This window comes from Copadichromis virginalis, linkage group LG23, assembly GCF_057382275.1.
Source record: "Copadichromis virginalis isolate Kocher_CV1m ecotype Utaka linkage group LG23, C_Virginalis_male_GT1.1, whole genome shotgun sequence".
Taxonomy (NCBI): domain Eukaryota; kingdom Metazoa; phylum Chordata; class Actinopteri; order Cichliformes; family Cichlidae; genus Copadichromis; species Copadichromis virginalis.
In genome coordinates, this window is record NC_140639.1 from 452,574 (window position 1) to 472,444 (window position 19,871).

At 42.5% G+C, this 19,871-nt stretch overlaps 1 protein-coding gene across 2 annotated transcripts; it reads right to left on the minus strand.

Moving 5' to 3' along the window:
• Positions 1–12,014: 12,014 nt before the first annotated feature.
• LOC146679852 (chloride channel CLIC-like protein 1) lies at positions 12,015–19,578 on the minus strand. Of its 2 annotated transcripts, XM_085448831.1 has the most exons (11): positions 19,187–19,578; positions 18,971–19,078; positions 18,020–18,130; positions 17,658–17,879; positions 17,393–17,533; positions 17,189–17,288; positions 16,792–16,889; positions 16,115–16,261; positions 15,417–15,977; positions 14,250–14,276; positions 12,015–13,601 (listed from the first exon to the last, which is right to left on the minus strand). In XM_085448831.1, the coding sequence occupies exons 1-11, from the start codon at positions 19,316–19,318 to the stop codon at positions 13,506–13,508; spliced, it is 1,743 nt and encodes a 580-aa protein (XP_085304957.1). In that variant the 5' UTR covers positions 19,319–19,578; the 3' UTR covers positions 12,015–13,505. The 2 variants fall into 2 exon arrangements, with proteins under 2 accessions (XP_085304957.1, XP_085304958.1); XM_085448832.1 differs by lacking the exon at positions 14,250–14,276.
• Positions 19,579–19,871: the final 293 nt, after the last annotated feature.

A 19,871-nucleotide genomic window follows, 5' to 3' on the forward strand; every position in this document is an offset into this window, starting at 1 on the left:
GGGCAGAGGGATGGACCGAGCACCGTCTGGACCCTTTAGGGGCCGGACTCAATCCCATATCCCTTCCCGTGGACGTGTCCAGCAGGGGACAAGTGGCAGGGGCGGAGGGATGGACCGAGCACCGTCTGGACCCTTTAGGGGCCGGACTCAATCCCACATCCCTAACCCTCATTTACACAAACCTAACCCCCCTAACCCTAACCCACACACACTTTTAAATATACTAAATTCTTTGCATTTGTCAGCATTCACATCACAGTCTTCAGCGTGCTCAGCAGAGCTCTTTCAGACATCAGGAATCGTCTCACACACACCGCCTTTTTCTCTCACACTTCCACTTCTGCACTCACTCTACTATCAACTTTCATAGTGTTATTATTATTTATTATTTTGTAGAAATCACACCCAATCACTCAAAACCTACTACTCACAGCATTCACACACTTAAACTGTGACAAGAGTTGAGGAATATACTCAAAACACGCTTTCCTAAGAGTATTTTAGACATGCCTTTCATAATCAGAAAGAGCAAGTCAAAAAGAAAAACAATTGAAACCTCTATTATTCTCACCGCACACACAAGAAATTGAAAAAATAAAACACACCAGCAATTATTGCTGGAGAGAGGTTGTTAGATTTGTATTGTTGATTGTCATTTATGCTTAGAAATATTTACTCATATATGCTTAGAAGTGTATAATCGATTGTAGATTGAAAGAATGTCTCATCCTAGGAGGTCTGTAACGGCTCTGTGTAGCATGAAGGGGGAGTGCGTTCACTCCCTCTACAGAGTGTTCTGGCGTAGATCACACCTCCTAGGAGAGGTCGTATCTTCTCTTGCTGATATATGGTATAGCAAACACACGTATATCTGTTTAAGTATAAGAGCCCTTTGTTCAGATAGATCTGCTAGACGCCTGGCACCAGCTAGCACCAGAGTCTTCACAGGGTCACACCTTGACCTCACACACACACACACACACACACACACACACACACACACACACAGTATTCTTTGTTCACATGTATACCTATGTAGACGTCATATGTTAATGAACCTATGCATATTCATGTAACCTCAATAAAAGAACAGTGGTACGGGAGAACGGACGAGAGCAACTGGGGTCAAGCGAAGGAACGGCGCCTGTCCGGTTCTCTCCCGTGCACGAGAAACATGAAGACCTTTGCCTACTTGTGTCTTGCTTTGCAGTGTAATTATATTGTCCTCAACGTTCCAGCGGATAGGTTCAAGCTACAAACCTATCATTAATTGGTCCTTCGAGGCGGAGCCCTGGAATCGCATTCACCGAGGGGAGGAGAGGCACGCTGAAAGACTGACGTCAGCCAGGAAGTTCCTGTGGATTCGCTGTCTGTCTTTTCTCCTCGATGAATGGCGATCGGCGGGATTCGAGGCTGATATTACACGCTAAGCAACGCCAAGTAAGTTTAAGTCTTTGCCACTGTGTGCGGCAGAGCACGCGGTCACTGTGTGAGACTGCGTTGTAAGTCTTTGCCACTGTGTGCGGCGGAGCATGCGGTCACTGTGTGAGACTGCGTTGTAAGTCTTTGCCACTGTGTGCGGCAGAGCACGCGGTCAATGTGTGAGACTGCGTTGAGACAATAGGCCTAATTTTTGTTGGTTGTGAGTGAGGATATTTGTTGTTGTTGTTGTTGTGTGAGTGTGTGCGGAGTAGAACACGTGGTCTGTGACACCGACTGCTGTTGTTATCATGGTTTCCGAAGCAGCCAGGAGTGTGTAGAGAGGGCCAGCCCACATCAGCAGCACTTGAGATATGCTCTGGTGGATGGCTTTCCCCCCACCCCTTGCTGACACAAAATGTTAACTCTTTAGCTTGCCCTGATCGACAGCAGCCTGTGTGCCAGACCATAGACGTAATTGAGGTGGATAGTTGCTAAAAGTAATCTACATTAAGCTTGTGGTTGCTCAAATTTTGTAAAATGACATATGAGGTGAAGTGATATAGATAAATATTTAAACTAATGAAGTGCATAGAGGCACTTGACCTGTGTGAAAGACTGTCGTCTTATTATGAGCCATTGTTGAGATATACAGCACACCTGTGAAAACAACTAATATGCTGAACCCTGTATGGCACATCTAAAAGTACATGATGGAGAAGCTGTATTGAATATGAAAGTGTAAGACTTTGCCGCTGTGGGCAGAGCATGCAACTACTGTGTGATGTTGCGTTGCGTTTTTTTTTCTTTTTTCTTCTGAGCTGATGAGCAAGCTACACATTATCAGATCAAGAGCTGTCTGAGAACTACTCAAAGAGAGGGAAACAGAGCTCTGATAACTGTGATGACTGGAGTGTGCAGCGTTCCCGTGAGCAGTTTTCCTGCACCTTGACTCGTGTGTGTGTGTGTAGCATCAGCATCATGTTTTTGTTTATTTGTTTTGTTGGGTTAAAAATAATTAAATAAACTGGTGATCATATTTATGGATCACCATGGTATCATCAGCCATGTGATTTACTTATGCAGATGAAAAAGAGAAAGAATTTATATTGTAGATGAAAAATAAATCATAGGGAAAAGGTTTTGTGTTGATCAGCCAAAAAACAACTACAATTTCATTTTATGCTTTTAAGAAAGGATTGTTCACAAAAACACACACAGAGAGAGAGAGAGAGAGAGAGAGATGTGTGTTGATTAAGCAGCAATGATAATAATGAAAATGTCTTAGTTAGTCACTTTCAGGTGAAAAGCAGACCTGAATCAATTTTCCACATGCAGCAGTTGGAAGAAAGTTATAGTTTAACATCATTGGAAACATGCAGGCCAAGTTTCTGGCTCACTTATTTACAGCGCCATGTGTCTCTCAACCTCACAAGCAAGTGCTCACTCCTCCCTGAAGAATGCAGCTCCAAAGAGCAATAACATGGCAGATAAAGAGACAGCAGCAAGTCCTGAGCAAAGAGTCCCAGCAAAGCAGCAGCAATGTGGACAAACAGCATCAGAGAAGAAGAGCAAACCCATCATCCTGACTGATCGGATGAATGGCACTGTGTCTACAACAAGCTGAAACTTCACTGTGCATGTGAAGAAAACGTTTGAGGAGAACTGAACAGTTGGAGTTTGACATTTGCCACCTGTGGAGTAAAATGGCAAGAAGAGACAGTGGAACACAGGACAAAGCTGAAGGAGAACTGCCAGGACTGTTGAAGTGGGAGAGGAGGACAAAAGAGTGAGAGGACAACAGAGTGAGAAGACTAGGTGAGAACACATAGGAATTATTTAATGTGGGAAATCAAAATTTGGGTTAGCAAACCTGGGGAAAAGAAAACTGACTGCTTAAGTTGGAAAATTGTGAAGGAGTCTGAAACACTGCGAAAATAGAAACATACAAAATCACACAAACAAGCAGAACATGAATTAACCCTACTAACAATTCCAAACACAAAATGACTCATGAAGACTCATAGCACATTAGTTAAGAAATGATTAAATAATAGCAGAGAAGTGTGTAGAAAAGGCAGCTTTTAAGAACATGCTCTGCTGGATATGCAGCTCCACAGACATGCATTAGACCTGCCTAATAACACAAACACCCATGCAATGAAAATTAGCTTGTTATCTTTCATCAGTGTTAAAATAGTGTCAATTTAGCAGACACTTGTTATTAAATACTGAATTTATCCAACGCAAAAAATTGACTCTCTAGGTTGCAAGACAACAATTTAAACTTTTGTGAAAAAAGATTCTGGTTTGACCAACCAGTGATCAGACAATAAATTTAGTTGTTGATATGGTAAATTGGGAGAAGCTTCCTGCTTGATTGAGGCAGCACATGTAATTTACTGTATGAGGGAAATTGTCTTTTGTGATACTATTTTGAACATGCTTTTCTGTCGTCCTGTCAACTTAGTGGGTTAATAGCTGATATGCAAATTAGTTGATCGGTTTTAGATTAATGAAAGGTGATTGAATACTAGCACGAGTGAATGGGATGTGTTGGAGTTTGTTGTGTGTTGAGTGGAGACTCTAAAACACTGAGTTTCCTGCTTTGATGTGCGAGTGAATCCTGTATTTAGATACACAACTCTGAATACGTCAGAACAAACTTCTTTTGTGAAGTGCATGACAGCATGTCACATGTTTTATGATGAAGGGAAAAAAGGAAAATTGAATAAAATAGATCTGTGGCCTAAATGAGTGAAGAGCACAGACCTGGTGATTAAACTCATAAGTTAAAGAAGACATTAGGCTTATGTTGTGTGTTGTGCAGCTGATGGTTGGTTTGGAGTGAATCTAGCTGATGATTCTTCTCCTGTTGTGAAGTTGATGAGGAGTTTGTGTCATGACTTAACAAGGCCTTTTTATTTTGATACTTTCACAGTGCACTGAGAGTTTGGTTTGATAATCTCTGTTATTTTTTGAAAATGGGTTCAGGAGAAAGCTACTTATTTGGGACAATATTAAATGAAAGTCCCGGCCTAAAAAGAATTCAGCAATGTAATCCAAACTAAAGTTCTTTTTCTTTTTGAAATGACGTCATTTTGCTGGAAGTGGAAACTAAATGCGACAATGGGTTCCACTATCAGCAAAGAATGAATGAATTAATGAATGAATGGAAATAAAAAACAAACTGACTGACTGGTAAAAGCTGACAGGACTTGACCACGACTCAAGGCTAACCCCCACCTAGACAGGACACAAGGGTGGATGAATTTATGTGTTTTTTGTTACAGGAGCAGAAAGATGACAGCAACATTCGAGGTTGCATGACGATTTAATCTTTTAAATGCCATTTTCTCTGTCTGTGAATTTACTATGTGTGTGTCATTCACTAACTAGTGTTGCTCACAGACATTACTGTGAGAAAGTGTACACACCAGCGCAGCGCTAACATTTACATTTCTTTTTACAGCAGATGATTAATCATGTGTTTGATCATGTGGTTTATAAGAGGATTAGTTAATGTTTTCCTACTACAGGATTTCTGGGTTTATATGTGAAGACATTCTTTCCACGGCTGGGGATGGCTAACTTTATGGTGTTTTTATGGCACCTCTGGAATGTGCATGGCCGACGCCTGCCCACCAGGATAATCAATGTGTGTTGCTAATGTTTGTTTTTCTGAGACTGCATGTAGAGGAGTCAGCGGAAGCAGACAAGTGACATGTGAAAAATATATAAGGGATTGTTTATGGAATAGTTGAAGATGGGCTATTGAGCTCATAGTGATTGATGAGTTGAGTGACTTTACTTAAGAGAAGTCACTGATTACATTAATGTTAGCTGAGCACATGGGATGATCCATGTCTGAGGCAAATTAGGGAAATAATTGTAGTTTACTGATTTGAGAAAACCTGCACATGACACTTGTCTTGCCCGTGCTGAATGCTTATTACTCTTATGATATAATTGTTTATAAGTGTGAAGTTTGATTTTATTTCCAGATCTTGTTTTCCAGGCCATGATGGTGTGTATGCAGGCTCCTGGTGGAGCCAGTTTTTAAGACAGGGATCCAGGTTTGGTGAGTTGACGCATGAGAGTGTCCATGCGTCAAGAGGTGGGGTCCAGAATTAACATTAAACAATGTTTTCTATTATTGTTGCAGTGATTTGTGTGATTAGCCGTTTATTTACAGGTATTAAACCTATGCAAGTGGTGCATCCATGTTCAGATGAGGCTTTGATGGCCTATAAGTGAAGTTCACTGAACTAAAGAATGTTGTTTGATGATTGTTGACATGCTCTCCAAATAGAAGTTTTCCCTCCTAGCAAGGAAATACAGGTGCAGCAGTAATCTCCTGAGAAATCTTAAGAGGCCCAGTGAGAAGCAAGAACCATTCCAGGCATAGCTGACAGCCCAGGCAGTGGTTGGGGTCAAAGGTCAAGCTGGTTGGGGCCCATCATGAGATCAGACTTTGGAGCCACAGCAAGGACCATGAAACTGCGTTGGAATGAGAGCTGTGCCACGGGGGGTTTCCAGAGGCCAACAGAGGAGATTGTGGACAACGGACGGGCACCTGAAGGATGAGGGGAGCGTGCCAAGCTCCATCGACAACGCAGAGGGAGTCTAAGGATGACATCATGATTCTGTGAAAAGCACAGGAACAAGAAGCTATGGTGGTGATAACAGCAGTTTCCTATGAGGTCTGCAGCTTTGGAAATAGCTGAGACCCATGTTGACAAACAACAAAACTAACTGGTATGTTTGAATGTTTATTCTATATACATTTGGACTCTGGTCCTATGGACAGTGATGGAAACAACTGGAAGAGGCATTAATGGCGCCCTGCAGAGCTTAAACCACTCTGCAGAGAGACATGTGATGTGCACACCCGGAGGAAGCACCACCAAGCTGAGATGTTTTTGAAAATGTTACTTTCTTATTTCAACTATTACATTAACAATTTCTTTGTTTGCTCGTAGGATGCAGTTTGCCATTGGATGAGATCAATGAGGAATGGGATAACTGCTGATACATTTGTTAAACTGTGTACTTTTTCAGTAATTTAGGGTGATTTGACATATGCTGAGTATAAAAATGTTTGCATTGAAACTGTCAGACATGAAGTATTCATAACTGGGAACTTTCCAAGCATAAAGGTCAAAAAGGGGGGAAATGTTAGATTTGTATTGTTGATTGTCATTTATGCTTAGAAATATTTACTCACATATGCTTAGAAGTGTATAATCGATTGTAGATTGAAAGAATGTCTCATCCTAGGAGGTCTGTAACGGCTCTGTGTAGCATGAAGGGGGAGTGCGTTCACTCCCTCTACAGAGTGTTCTGGCGTAGATCACACCTCCTAGGAGAGGTCGTATCTTCTCTTGCTGATATATGGTATAGCAAACACACGTATATCTGTTTAAGTATAAGAGCCCTTTGTTCAGATAGATCTGCTAGACGCCTGGCACCAGCTAGCACCAGAGTCTTCACAGGGTCACACCTTGACCTCACACACACACACACATACACACACACACACACACACACACATACACACGCATACACACACACACACACACACACACAGTATTCTTTGTTCACATGTATACCTATGTAGACGTCATATGTTAATGAACCTATGCATATTCATGTAACCTCAATAAAAGAACAGTGGTACAGGAGAACGGACGAGAGCAACTGGGGTCAAGCGAAGGAACGGCGCCTGTCCGGTTCTCTCCCGTGCACGAGAAACATGAAGAACTTTGCCTACTTGTGTCTTGCTTTGCAGTGTAATTATATTGTCCTCAACGTTCCAGCAGATAGGTTCAAGCTACAAACCTATCAGAGGTTACTACTAAAAGTAATATGTTAGTCTTAAATATATACAGTGCACTCACTATATATTTATATATATATATATATATATATATATATATATATATAAAAACACCCAGCACGCCCCTGCGGGCGGGTTTATCCTTCAAGTTCGGGTCCTCTACCAGATGCCTGGGAGCTTGAGGGTCCTGCGCAGTATCTTAGCTGCTCCCAGGACTGCGCTCTTCTGGACAGAGATCTCCGATGTTGTTCCCGGGATCTGCTGGCGCCACTCGCCTAGCTTGGGAGTCACCGCACCTAGTGCTCCGATTACCACGGGGACCACTGTTACCATCACCCTCCACATCCTCTCGAGCTCTTCTCTGAGTCCTTGGTATTTCTCCAGCTTCTCGTGTTCTTTCTTCCTGATATTGCTGTCATTCGGAACCGCTAGATCGATCACTACGGCCGTCTTCTTCTGTTTGTCTGCCACTACTATGTCCGGTTGGTTAGCCACCACCATTTTGTCCGTCTGTATCCGGAAGTCCCACAGGATCTTAGCTCGGTCATTCTCCACCACCCTTGGGGGCATCTCCCATTTTGACCTCGGGACTTCCAGGTTATACTCGGCACTAGGGATGGGTATCGTTTAGGTTTTATCCGATACCGGTGCCAAATCGGTACTTTTGAAACGGTGCCGGTGCTCAAACGGTGCTCAAACCGGTGCTTAAAGAATGGAGAACACAAAATTGGTCCAAAAACCTCTCATGCTCAGCTGTTTTTTGTAAAAAGATAACAATGTTAGCCTTTTCTGCAGCTATGGGGCATATATGGTATCACTCTTGGCTGGAAGCAGTGCTTAAACAATGGAAAAAACACAAACTTTGTCCAAAAACCTCTCATGTTTAACTGTTTTCCACTTTTTCTTTGGTCATTTTAGCCTTTTTGGCCAGGGTGAAGGGAGTATCTGCCATCAAACAAGAAGACAGCCGCATGTAGCTATGATGATGTTTGCTAGTTCACCTTACATGCATTCATGTAATAACGTGGTTAGCCTACTCAATGTAAATTACACACGAACAACATTTAGCTACTCACGCAGAGAAGAACGGCTGCTGCTGCCATCATCATCCGTCATCATTTCTGCTACACTGGCAGGGCTAGGGGCCAGGACTCTCCTCTTCGTGTTTTTGGGGGATGTTGCATAACAGGCAACCCACCCGCAGTAGATGCGCTCGGTGTGAGGTCTCGCAGCAAGCTATCAAATACGGCGCATTTCTGGGCTTTTAAAAAAAATGCCTGGTGTGATAGACCCCAGCCTCTATGGATCTTCTACAGCTTGATGTCATCCATGTACAGGAAGTGGCTGACAACTGCTCCGTTCCGTAGTCGGTATCCGTAGCCAGTCTTGTTAATGATCTCACTGAGGGGGTTCAGGCCTATGCAGAACAGCAGTGGGGACAGAGCATCTCCTTGGTAGATCCCGCACTTGATGGTGACTTGTGCTATGGGCTTGGAGTTGGCCTCTAGTGTTGTACGCCACATCCCCATTGAGTTCCTGATGAAGGCTCTTAGGGTCCTGTTGATCTTGTACAATTCTAAGCATTCCAGTATCCAGCTGTGGGGCATTGAGTCATAGGCCTTCTTGTAATCAATCCAGGCAGTGCACAGGTTGGTCAGTCTGGTCTTGCAGTCTTCAGCCAGTAGGCGTGATGGTGCTGTCCAACTCTTCATACTGGAGACCCTTTCTTGGATATCTGCCACTGTGATGGTTACTGGACCCTGTTCAGGGAGGTCGCTATGGTCTGCCCTCAGATCCACTAGCCACTGAGCATTGCCGTTATGGGTTGCGTCCTTCTCCCATATGCTCTTCCAGTATTGCTCCGTCTCCAGCCTTGGTGGTGCTGTTCTCTTATTGTTCCCTTGCCACTGAGAGTACACCTTTGCTGGTTCTGTGGAGAACAGCTGGTTTATTCTCCTGCCTTCTATCTCTTTGGTGTACCTCCTCAAGCGTCCTGACTCCTCCTTGCCATAGCATTTAGGTTGTACCTTGTCAATCTCTAGCTGTGATAGCAGTCCCTTCTTTCGAATGTTGGAACACTGAGCTACTAGTTGTTTCGCCGTCATTGTGGATGTTGGGTATCGAAGAATCCACAGGTCCCCTCATCCTATTCATGTAGCCCCTTCCGCCAGGGTTACTTGCGTAGTAGCATTCCAACAACGCCTTGTTTTCGTCTCTTGCCCACCGATGCCTTCTTGTTCAAAATCAAATCAAATCAAATCACTTTTATTGTCACATCACATGTGCAGGTACATTGGTACAGCACATGTGAGTGAAATTCTTGTGTGCGAGCTTCACAAGCAGCAGAGTTGTGCAAAATACAATAATGTAAACAAGCAAAATACAAGAATGGCTACATCTTCCAGTAGCCCAGTTGTCGTCAGGGTGCCCTGGTTCCTCAACACCTGACGCGGACCTTGTTGATCCGGGCGACGTCCGAGCCGGCATGTCTGCGGTAGGCTCGCTTAGCATAGGGGGTCTAGCCTTAGGACCCTTACTGGATACAGACGCCCCAGGCAGGAATCGAACTTGCGTGTAGTCTAACCACTACGCTATCCAGCTCGCTCGCTCTCTCTCTCTCTCTCTCTCTCTCTCTATATATATATATATATATATATATATATATATATATATATATATATATATATATAAGGAAGGACAGGCCCCTGCACGGTATGTACCACCGGCAGATAGAGGAGGTGGCTGATATCCAGAAATCCTACCAGTGGCTGGACAAAGCTGGACTGAAAGACAGCACAGAGGCACTAATCATGGCAGCACAAGAACAAGCTCTGAGTACAAGATCCATAGAGGCTGGGGTCTATCACACCAGGCAAGACCCCAGGTGCAGGCTGTGGAAAGATGCCCCGGAGACAATCCAGCACATAACAGCAGGGTGCAAGTTGCTAGCAGGCAAGGCATACATGGAACGCCATAACCAAGTGGCCGGCATAGTGTACAGGAACATTGTGCGGAGTATAACCTGGAAGTCCCGAGGTCAAAATGGGAGATGCCCCCAAGGGTGGTGGAGAATGACCGAGCTAAGATCCTGTGGGACTTCCGGATACAGACGGACAAAATGGTGGTGGCTAACCAACCGGACATAGTGGTGGTAGACAAACAGAAGAAGACGGCCGTAGTGATCGATCTAGCGGTTCCGAATGACAGCAACATCAGGAAGAAGGAACACGAGAAGCTGGAGAAATACCAAGGGCTCAGAGAAGAGCTCGAGAGGATGTGGAGGGTGAAGGTAACGGTGGTCCCCGTGGTAATCGGAGCACTAGGTGCGGTGACTCCCAAGCTAGGCGAGTGGCTCCAGCAGATCCCGGGAATAACATCGGAGATCTCTGTCCAGAAGAGCGCAGTCCTGGGAACAGCTAAGATACTGCGCAGGACCCTCAAGCTCCCAGGCCTCTGGTAGAGGACCCGAGCTTGAAGGATAAACCGCCCGCAGGGGCGTGCTGGGTGTATAAAAACTCAGTCAATTACTATACATTCACTACGGCAGCTCAAGACTTTATTTATAGCCCTCTAATAAACATAAATGGCGTCTTAAACACACATTCAACGATGTTTGCAGCAGTACTTGTAAAACCAACTGTGGTTTAAACAGTTCACTGCTTACTAATTTGCATTTTCACACACCATCTAAAAATAGCAGCAGACAGTCAGTGCATTACTGACTCGACAACTCTTATTTTATATTACAAAGACGTCTTATATTTACAACCACTGTCAGATCTGTCAGCTTTAGCGCCTAAACAATTTCGACAAATTTAAGTTAACAGTCCATCCGATAAAGTCCAACTTTCTAGTGATCAATTAACCAGTATCTGTCCAACAGTTTCTGGCCTCATCTCTAAAAGCCCTAACTCAATTTAAAAGCGTCAACCAACCCAAACTTTGCCTGAAGCTCTATTTTTGGCATTTCACAGCCAAGGCTTACCCCAAAGTTTTAAGTTAAAGTTACACGCCCGAAGTCCAACTTCTGCTGGCCAAAAAAGCGCAGACTACCATTCCAAACGGTAAGGAGACTCTAACTCCTAGTTATTCTGGAGTGCCCCAAGCTCCACAGTGACCAACTGACTATCCCTCTTCGAGGACAATGCCTAAGTGTCCTTGGCATTGGCAAGCGTTACCTCTGAGCACTACGCTTCCTATCAGTCCAACTGACGTTCTTGAATAATTTATAATACTTTGGAACAACAGTAAAACACCCAAAAAAGTGAAAGACTGAAGCAGGTCCAACCTTATAACCAATAGAGGCTCCAACCCCAAACAATAACCAAATTCCCTAATATACTAAAAGCAGTCCAACTGCTTTCCACGGTCCAACCGTATTAAATCCTTTAGCGGTCCAACCGCATTCAATCATTTAAATCCTCAGTACTCTCATGAGATTTTCATCAAAATCAAACCAGACATTCACCAGTAATTTCAGTGAGTAGACTTTAATTTGTAATGTCCAATTTGGCACACTTTGGAAATAATTCAACAGGTAGTGCCTTACCTTTGGATAAGCCGGCTTATGCCCACTCACTTCGAGCACTGGCACTCATGTCTGCCCGTCCGACCACCTCAGACCACCGAATTTCTCCATCTACACCTTCTAATTCTCTCCCTCCTCAACCACCGGACGAAGCCCCCAAATGTTAAGGTTCAAATATTGAGGAAGGAGAGTACAAACAACCAGGTCCAGAAGAGCTTGGTCAGACAATTGATTTTAATGAAATACACGCGTGGGAAGACCAGCTCCGTTTGCAGACAGGGCTGATCTCCAACTTAATCAAAGCATAAACAGATATTTTATACCATCAGGGCTTGAATTTAATGACGCCCCCTCAACGTCAGATTCATTTCATACATAGGTCAGATCAAAACCACAATGACTTTTAACACAGTTTAAAAAGAACATTGTCTTCATCTTCATGGCAGGTACTTCCTGTCACTGCCGGATGCTCGCTTATCATCTTGACACATCAGCAGCAGTTCTGCAACAAACTGCTCTTTTGCAACCCCGAGCAAAACATGATTAAACTTTCACCTATAAATGATTCTCTCTGAGTGTGTGTGTGCTAACCACAATTGTACCCTATTTCACCTCGCCGACTAGCTCCTGACCTCTCACCAGACAGAGACAGAAGCCACTCTCATATATGTAATAACCGAATTGAAACTATGTATATGTTGAATAAATGTTTTAATCAGGAACCTCTACTAAAAGCTTAATCAAAGAATATAAAAGTATAGAAGACAATTTGAATAACCTAGTTATTCACATAGCCTCGTCCAAACAGCTCCTCAGAATAACCTGCACTTAGACTCTGCTTTCGGTTTCACTTCTGTAAAAGGCACACTCTGCAAACCTGCAATTACCTGTCAGCCTGCAACTTAAGTCTTTCTGAAAGACACACACACTGTTTAAACATCTGAATGCAATATCAATACTGTAGATTATATTATTAATGCAATGGTAATGATGATGATTATTAACAATAGCAGCAAAATAATTTCCCTGATCTCCACAGCTACAAAAATATCCGTTCGGAAAGACTGAGTGCGCACGACCATACCCAGCTGATGGCACTCCCGCCCCGCCGCATCATCGGGTTAAACCAGCACCGCCGACAGAACGAGTGAGAGCGCAGCTGGCACAAAACACGGATCGCTGGATGGCCAGTTATTCATCAATAATATTTAGCAAAACCAAAATGTGTGGTAGCATTTCTTCAAAAGAATAAACATAAAAATATCGTAAAGCCCAGTGACAAACAACATTAGTAATAGTGTATTTATTTCCACATATTCAGAACTTTTTATTCCTTAAAAGTCCCCAACAGTTCCAAAAATGTGGCCTCAGTCAGGCTCTAGTTAAAAATTCAAAACATCTTTTTTAATTTGCAGCACCGACTTATTATACAGCTCGTCAAATATAGTTCCAATTTTAACAACGATTTGAAAGACACCAAAAAGCACACAGGAACACCAAACTGAGTAAACAACACTGTTCCAGCCTGGTGCTGCATGATTTCCCAAACGTTTTGCCAGCGGGAAATCAGAATTCACCAGGAAAACACAATTATCCCGAGCAGTTGTTCCTCATGGATAGCCACATACGGGTGACCGCACAGCAGCAAACAACCACACTGCGTGGTGGTAATCCCGTCATCCTGTTAATTCACTTTAACACCATCTGTAAATCTGTCAGTCAGATGTATTCATTATTTCCACCAGTCTCCTGGACGGGAGCTTTAAAATTTACAGAGCGTCGCAGTGAGGAGTCTTCAAGTGAGGCTTCTGGGCGCTGCAGAGAAACAGAACAGAAATGCATTACAAATTAATTACATATTAAAAAGTACCTTTTAGCAGCAAATAATACACTCATAAACCAAAGTTTAAAATTTAGCCATTAAGAGATTTTCAACTACATAAAGATAATAATAATCACAAAACGTTAAACACATTTGGAGTTCAAAGTTATCATTTTAGTTACCACAGCGGGTAGCTCCATGCTTAATTTGATACAGCTGTTTACCCATCAGCATCAAATGTGTCTCCTCCTTGGATCAAACCAGGGAACTTGCAAATGTGTAAACTATACTATGAAGCCACTAATTATTTGCTGCAAAACGTCCTCAAATGAAAATAACAAAACAATGTAATGAAGATACAGTCGCTGACATGCACTTTATTGCTGCGTATACTGAGAGAGCTCCATCAAGCTCACCAGGATTGAAATCCACTGTTGTTGAACAAATGTCAGTGGTGTGGTAGCAACAGAAATCTAACATATACAAGGCAGAAAAAAAGCAGTAATGATAACGCATTACTGGCTCTACATTAACAAAACTAAGACAAACTCAGCAGGTATAAAAAATAAAAAAAAAAGAAAAGAACAAAAGACAAAAATGCAGGAAAAATGAAATGTTAATGTCATTAAATACTTTGTTACCAATTTATGTTGCATGTGAATATTCACCTTCCCGTCCATGAGTGCATTAAAAAAATAAGAACAACATTAGTCTCTGTTAAAAACCACTGCTGTGTGTCTAATTTGGTTGGATGAATATTAGGGCTGCCACGATTAGTCGACTAGTCACGATTACGTCGACTATCAAAATCGTTGACGACTAATTTAATAGTCGATGCGTTGTTTGAAGCTTTGTAAGATCACAAAAGACGCAGGAATAAGTAGTAGGATTTAAGAGTGTAATAACGGACTGAAACAGAAGATGGCAGCACTGCAAGTACAAGGATGCCAGCTGCCGTTAAACCCCGAAGAAGAAGAAACTGTGTCCCAGAATTCATAGCGCGGCCCAGCTCAGTTTCCAACAATGGTGGCAGCTGGTTAGTTTTAATATTACTCTTATTATTCTTTCTGGGTCACAAAATAAACGTTTACCATATTTTCAGGCGAGAATGTAGCTGTGTAAACCTCAAATATCTGCTCAGTTTATCAGGACACCGCATATTTTCAAAAGCGCTCCGACGTTTTCTGAGACGTCTGTTACCCACTAGCTCGATAGCTAGCCGGGGGCAAGGCTAACTAGAGCCGTGAGAACACCAGACTCCCGGCAAATCGTTTTCAAACCCACCGCCGTCTTTTGCTACTCAGGTTAAACATGATATATGAGTCACTTTGATAACTTAAAAATGTTATTGTTTGGCTTTTTTCAGTATTTTATTTGTTCCTGAGTAAATCGGTTTGGCTGAGATTAAAGTTATAGTTTTTACACAGCTGAGTAAAGTCAAGCAGACAGCTGATTATCAGAAGTGTGAGATGCTGGAGAATTTACTCCGGTGAGTTTATTAAACTCCACCGAAACAATCTACAAATTTCATTAAAATTTAATAAACTATCATCTTCTCTTTCTTTTTAGTTAGCACATACCTGAAACACTTAAAGCTGTAAGCTAATGATATATAAGAGCAGATGCTGCTGGTGCAATAAGCTGCAGTTTTTACGTCCAATGATGATCTGATTAGTTGACTAATCGCAAAAATAATCGGTGACTAGTCGACTATCAAAATAATCGTTTGTGGCAGCCCTAATGAATATAAACAAAAATCTAAAAAAAAAAAAAAAAAAAAAAAAAGGGGGGGGGGGGAGGGGGCTCACCTCATCGACAGGCTGCACGTCTGGGAGCTCAGGTCTGAGCAGTGCAACATCTCTGTCTGGTTGATCTTGAGAAAGGTTCTCATTCCCTTTTGAAGTTTTATTCTTCGACTCAGACGAATCTGACCGAGCAGCTTTTGGCTCCGATTTGGCTTTGTTTTCACCAACGCTGTTATCCTTTGCTGCTGGTGGCCGTTCTTCTGCTCCCCGCTGGTTTTCTGAATCTGGCTCAACAGACGGATTCTGGTCTGCCTCAGGAACTTCCTTGGCCCGCTCAGCGTCCGGCTCATCCTCAGCAGTTCCTAGAGTCTCGACCCACTGCCTGTTGGGTCTCCTCTGATGCAAGTCATTCCTGTTTAATCTGGCTTCATCAGCTCTGTACCTTAGGGCATGTTGCTGTTGAGGTGCATCCCCTCCTGCAAAATGATTGCGGTCCTCAATCCTGAGGCGAGGTTGAGCTTGCGGTTGTTCCAGCTCTGGTGGTGGTGGATCCCTTCGAGGGCGGCGTAAAGGTGCCATGATGCCATGCTGGAAGGCTGCTTGCACACTTCCATACATGAACACCTGTAGAAGAGTCAAACATATATTTATTTATACAAAGCAAAGACATACAATGTATTGCTTTATTAATGCAAATAATGCTGTGTATACAACGCAAGCTCCATAATGTGAATTAATGTGAAAAAGGGGACAATTTGTACCACAACGGCGATCACGATAGTGAGCAGGACTGGGATCTGCAGGGTAACTGGTAGATCTTTGAGGAGCGCTCGAAGAAATTCACTGATTCCCTGTCCGAAGTGCTTCAGTGGCTCTGTGATAAAGGTCGTAATGGTAACAGAGATTGCCTAAAAAGGGAAGGATGTCTAGGTCATAACAAAGTCCAAGCGCATACCAAGGAACACAGTTTGGCATGGTAAAAATATATAGCAGTTAGAACAAGGTAGACTGGTTGCTGGGTAAAATCGGTGTAAAGAAGGTGCTGTACCAAAATCCTCCTGGTGACAACTTTGGTTTTTGCCACAGTGGCTGTTTTTTTTCACGTTTTGTCTGCAACAACTTGCCAACTAATAGCCGAGCAGTTGCACAACTTGAAAAAGTGTGACACAAACTGGACATGGAAGCAAAAGTTGTGCTTCAGTGCTGCAGCCAAGATGTTTCGAAATGCAATTTCAAAATTTGTACTTTTTACTTCACAACTGGAGGTTGTCGTATGGTCGTGGGCAGTGTGTGACTGGCAACTTGCTCGCTCACTTCTACGCTGTCAACATATTTGTCACATGTCCAAAATGGCAGCCAAATTAAAACCATGTGTTTAGTGGTGATGTGTCCGCAAAACCTCAATAACCCTTAACAGATATTCCAAAGAGTGGCCTACCTTGGTTGGAGGTACCAACAGGATGGGATTAACCATGAGAACTTCATAGTATCTCTTACAAGGGTCATCTTGAAGAGTCCAGGTGCTTCTAAACCACTCTGCAGGATACCAAATACAGGTCCAAGCTTAGGCAGACGTTATGAGCCAAATACGCTTAATATATGCAAAACAGCAATGCTGGAGTCTAAAACTGTTAAAGCAGCTGAGACTTCAGAGTTTGCACAATGACTCCACAAGGACTTAAATTCCTCTCCATCTCATGGCTGTGCAGTGAAACATATTTCAAAATGATATTTAATACGCTCTAAAAAGGAATGTTTTTCTCAGCCAGTTAATATTTTAGATGCACGAGGTTTTCACAGAATGCCGTGACTGTTCGTGCTTGGTGATCGCATACCTTTCAAACTGTCACTCCAGTCAATTTTCTTCACCCCAGTGCATTTTGCATTAAAGCCTTCCATCTTCACTATATTATTTTGATGCTCAGCAAAGGCAATCTGAACAAAATATACATATTTATTAAAAACATTGTATTTTACAATCAAAGCACTGAAATACAGCTAAACTGAAACCACTGAAAGCTGCAGGAGCTCCTATTTACCTTGTACAGGTAGAACCAGTTCCAGATAATACTAACGAAGAAGCAGACGGCAAACAGTCGTCGGAACTGCACAAACCAGGAGATCGTTGTCCACAGTTCGGTGCTGATAATGGCTACTATAATCAGGACAAATGACCCAATCTGGAGGAGAGAGCAGAGTACAGTTTGAGTGGTTACAGAAAATAGAAACCATTAAAGCACAGTAGAAGCATTAAGAAGAGTCAGAATAGAAGGAAGCCAGAGGTAAAAGCTACTAAAAACTTACTTTTAATACTGTGTCCAGCTCCACCCCAAAGGTGTCTTCAAATCGCCACTTCCAGGCCTCATAATCATGCGGTTTAAGGTCCACGAGTATCTGACTGATGGCGTTGTCCAGAGCGCCTGTTCTCCATCTGTCTTCACCCTCCAGAAGTGTCTGGATCTCTGTCATGGCTTGTTTGGACAGTTTGACTTTGGCATCAAAAAAGACATCTGTGGAGTCACTGGGCTGGGGAGAAATTAGAGCAAGTGTCTTAAAATTGCAATATTTATGACACTTGGCCAATTATTGAACCAGAGAAAAATTATGGCACAATATGTTCAACTAAAATCTCATAATTCACCATAAAACATGAGATGACCACCTACCACACCCACTCTTTGTATTTCCTTCAACAGTCTGCTCAGAAATCGCTTGAACACTGGACTGCATGTTGGCTGTTGTGAGATGAGCTTGATCGTCTTCTTTTGATCTTCATTCTGAATGAAGGAAGGTGGTGTAACGATATGAAGGATATCTTCTTGGCACACTTCGCCATAATTTAAACATCTCAGCCTACCCGAGTCTTGTTGCTGACCCACTGATGGCTGTTCTAGAAGTAGTAACAAAACTCAAATCATGTATAATTGGTTTCTTGTACATTCAGTGATGATCTCAAGCCAATAGAGCACCTTTGGGATGTGGTGGAACTGAAATGTTTGCAGAACCTTGTTGAACATAAGACCGCTCTGAATGCAAAAGAGGCTCCAACACAGGACTAACAAGGTGTACCTAAGAAAACATGCACAGCGAGTGCACATGTATACATAAAATGTGATTGAATGTGATAGGCTAACTTTGTGATGACACCATAGTAACAGCCTGACTTTTACTATGGTAATTTCCTGATACTCTTGATGGTCCAGTATCTGTAAGTCTGACTCTAGTTAATAGAAAGTGAGAGGCTTAGAGTGCGGCTAGTCCTATCCCTGATCCTCAGATCATACTTTACTTTCTTTTTAGAGGCTACATTTCAAAAGTCCCTTAGAAAAAACTTTCCAGACTCCTTAAACCTTCCACACAATTCTGTTTAAAAAGGTACATGAAATTGTTTTCTAAGCTTGAACGCAGAGCTTGACTCAGGAGTGTAAAACGTGTCAACAATTGTGCTAACAATGAGAAGAAAGTAATAAGCCTGGAGCCTAAATACTGTTAGACAAATTGGAAATTGTTTTTCAGTTCTACACCTTCAATTAACTCATTCAATTTGAATGGGGGAAAACTTATATTTTGAAAATATGAATATGCATTGTGCCTGATTTATTATTCAAAACACCAACCTGTTTCTGTAAATCCTCCACTTGCTCTTTGCAGGACGTCAGCTCGGTCTGGCTAGAGTCCTGATTGTACTCTCTTCTTTTAGTGCCCACGTTGTCATAGCTTGCTGGCTGCGATGCAAATACACACTCTTAATGAAAGAGCTGGACAACACAACGTCTTCACAGTGATCAGAACCGTGTCAAATGTAGCTGGGTCAGAGTAAACAATCTCCCAACCTCAGTAGGCTTCCTCATTGTTTTGGTGCTAGCATCGTAGTTGAGCATATCGTAAGGGTCGAGCCACTCGTTGTCCTCCTGCTGGCCCACGGCAGTGAGCGACAGGCTCCACAACAAAGCAATAAAGAACATCCTGGCCGGGAGAAGACAGGCTCCTAACCAGAGTTAGATCCTTGACAGTGAAAGCAAGCACAGGTGTGCACAACTTTAGCTAGCAACGTTAGCTAAGTTTAAAGCTAATTTTTAAAGCAACTTTAGACTCACTGAATAAAACGTGACGTTTAAGGTAATATGACAGGTTGAGGCGTGGGTCACATATTAAAACTAAACCGTCTATACTGAACAAAACAACATAACAGACCTTTCCGCAAAAGGAACCGCTTTACTGTACAACCGCGTGACGCAATTTAAGTTTGAAGGCTCATGGGTAATGTAGTTTTGGGAAGAAAAAAAAAAAGTCCATTTTGGTAAAGCCGTAGTATTGATATTAAAAATCAGCTCAACCACACATGCAACTTCATAAGTAAACATACAGGAGCATTTTTTACAATTACACAAACTGAAATACAGATAAAGTATCAGATACTAGAAATCCTAATAAGTGCTTGAGCAGATTTGCTTTCTTACACTTGCATTGATGCACACAATTTGGTAATAGAAATTTTAAAAATGTAGTTTATTTATT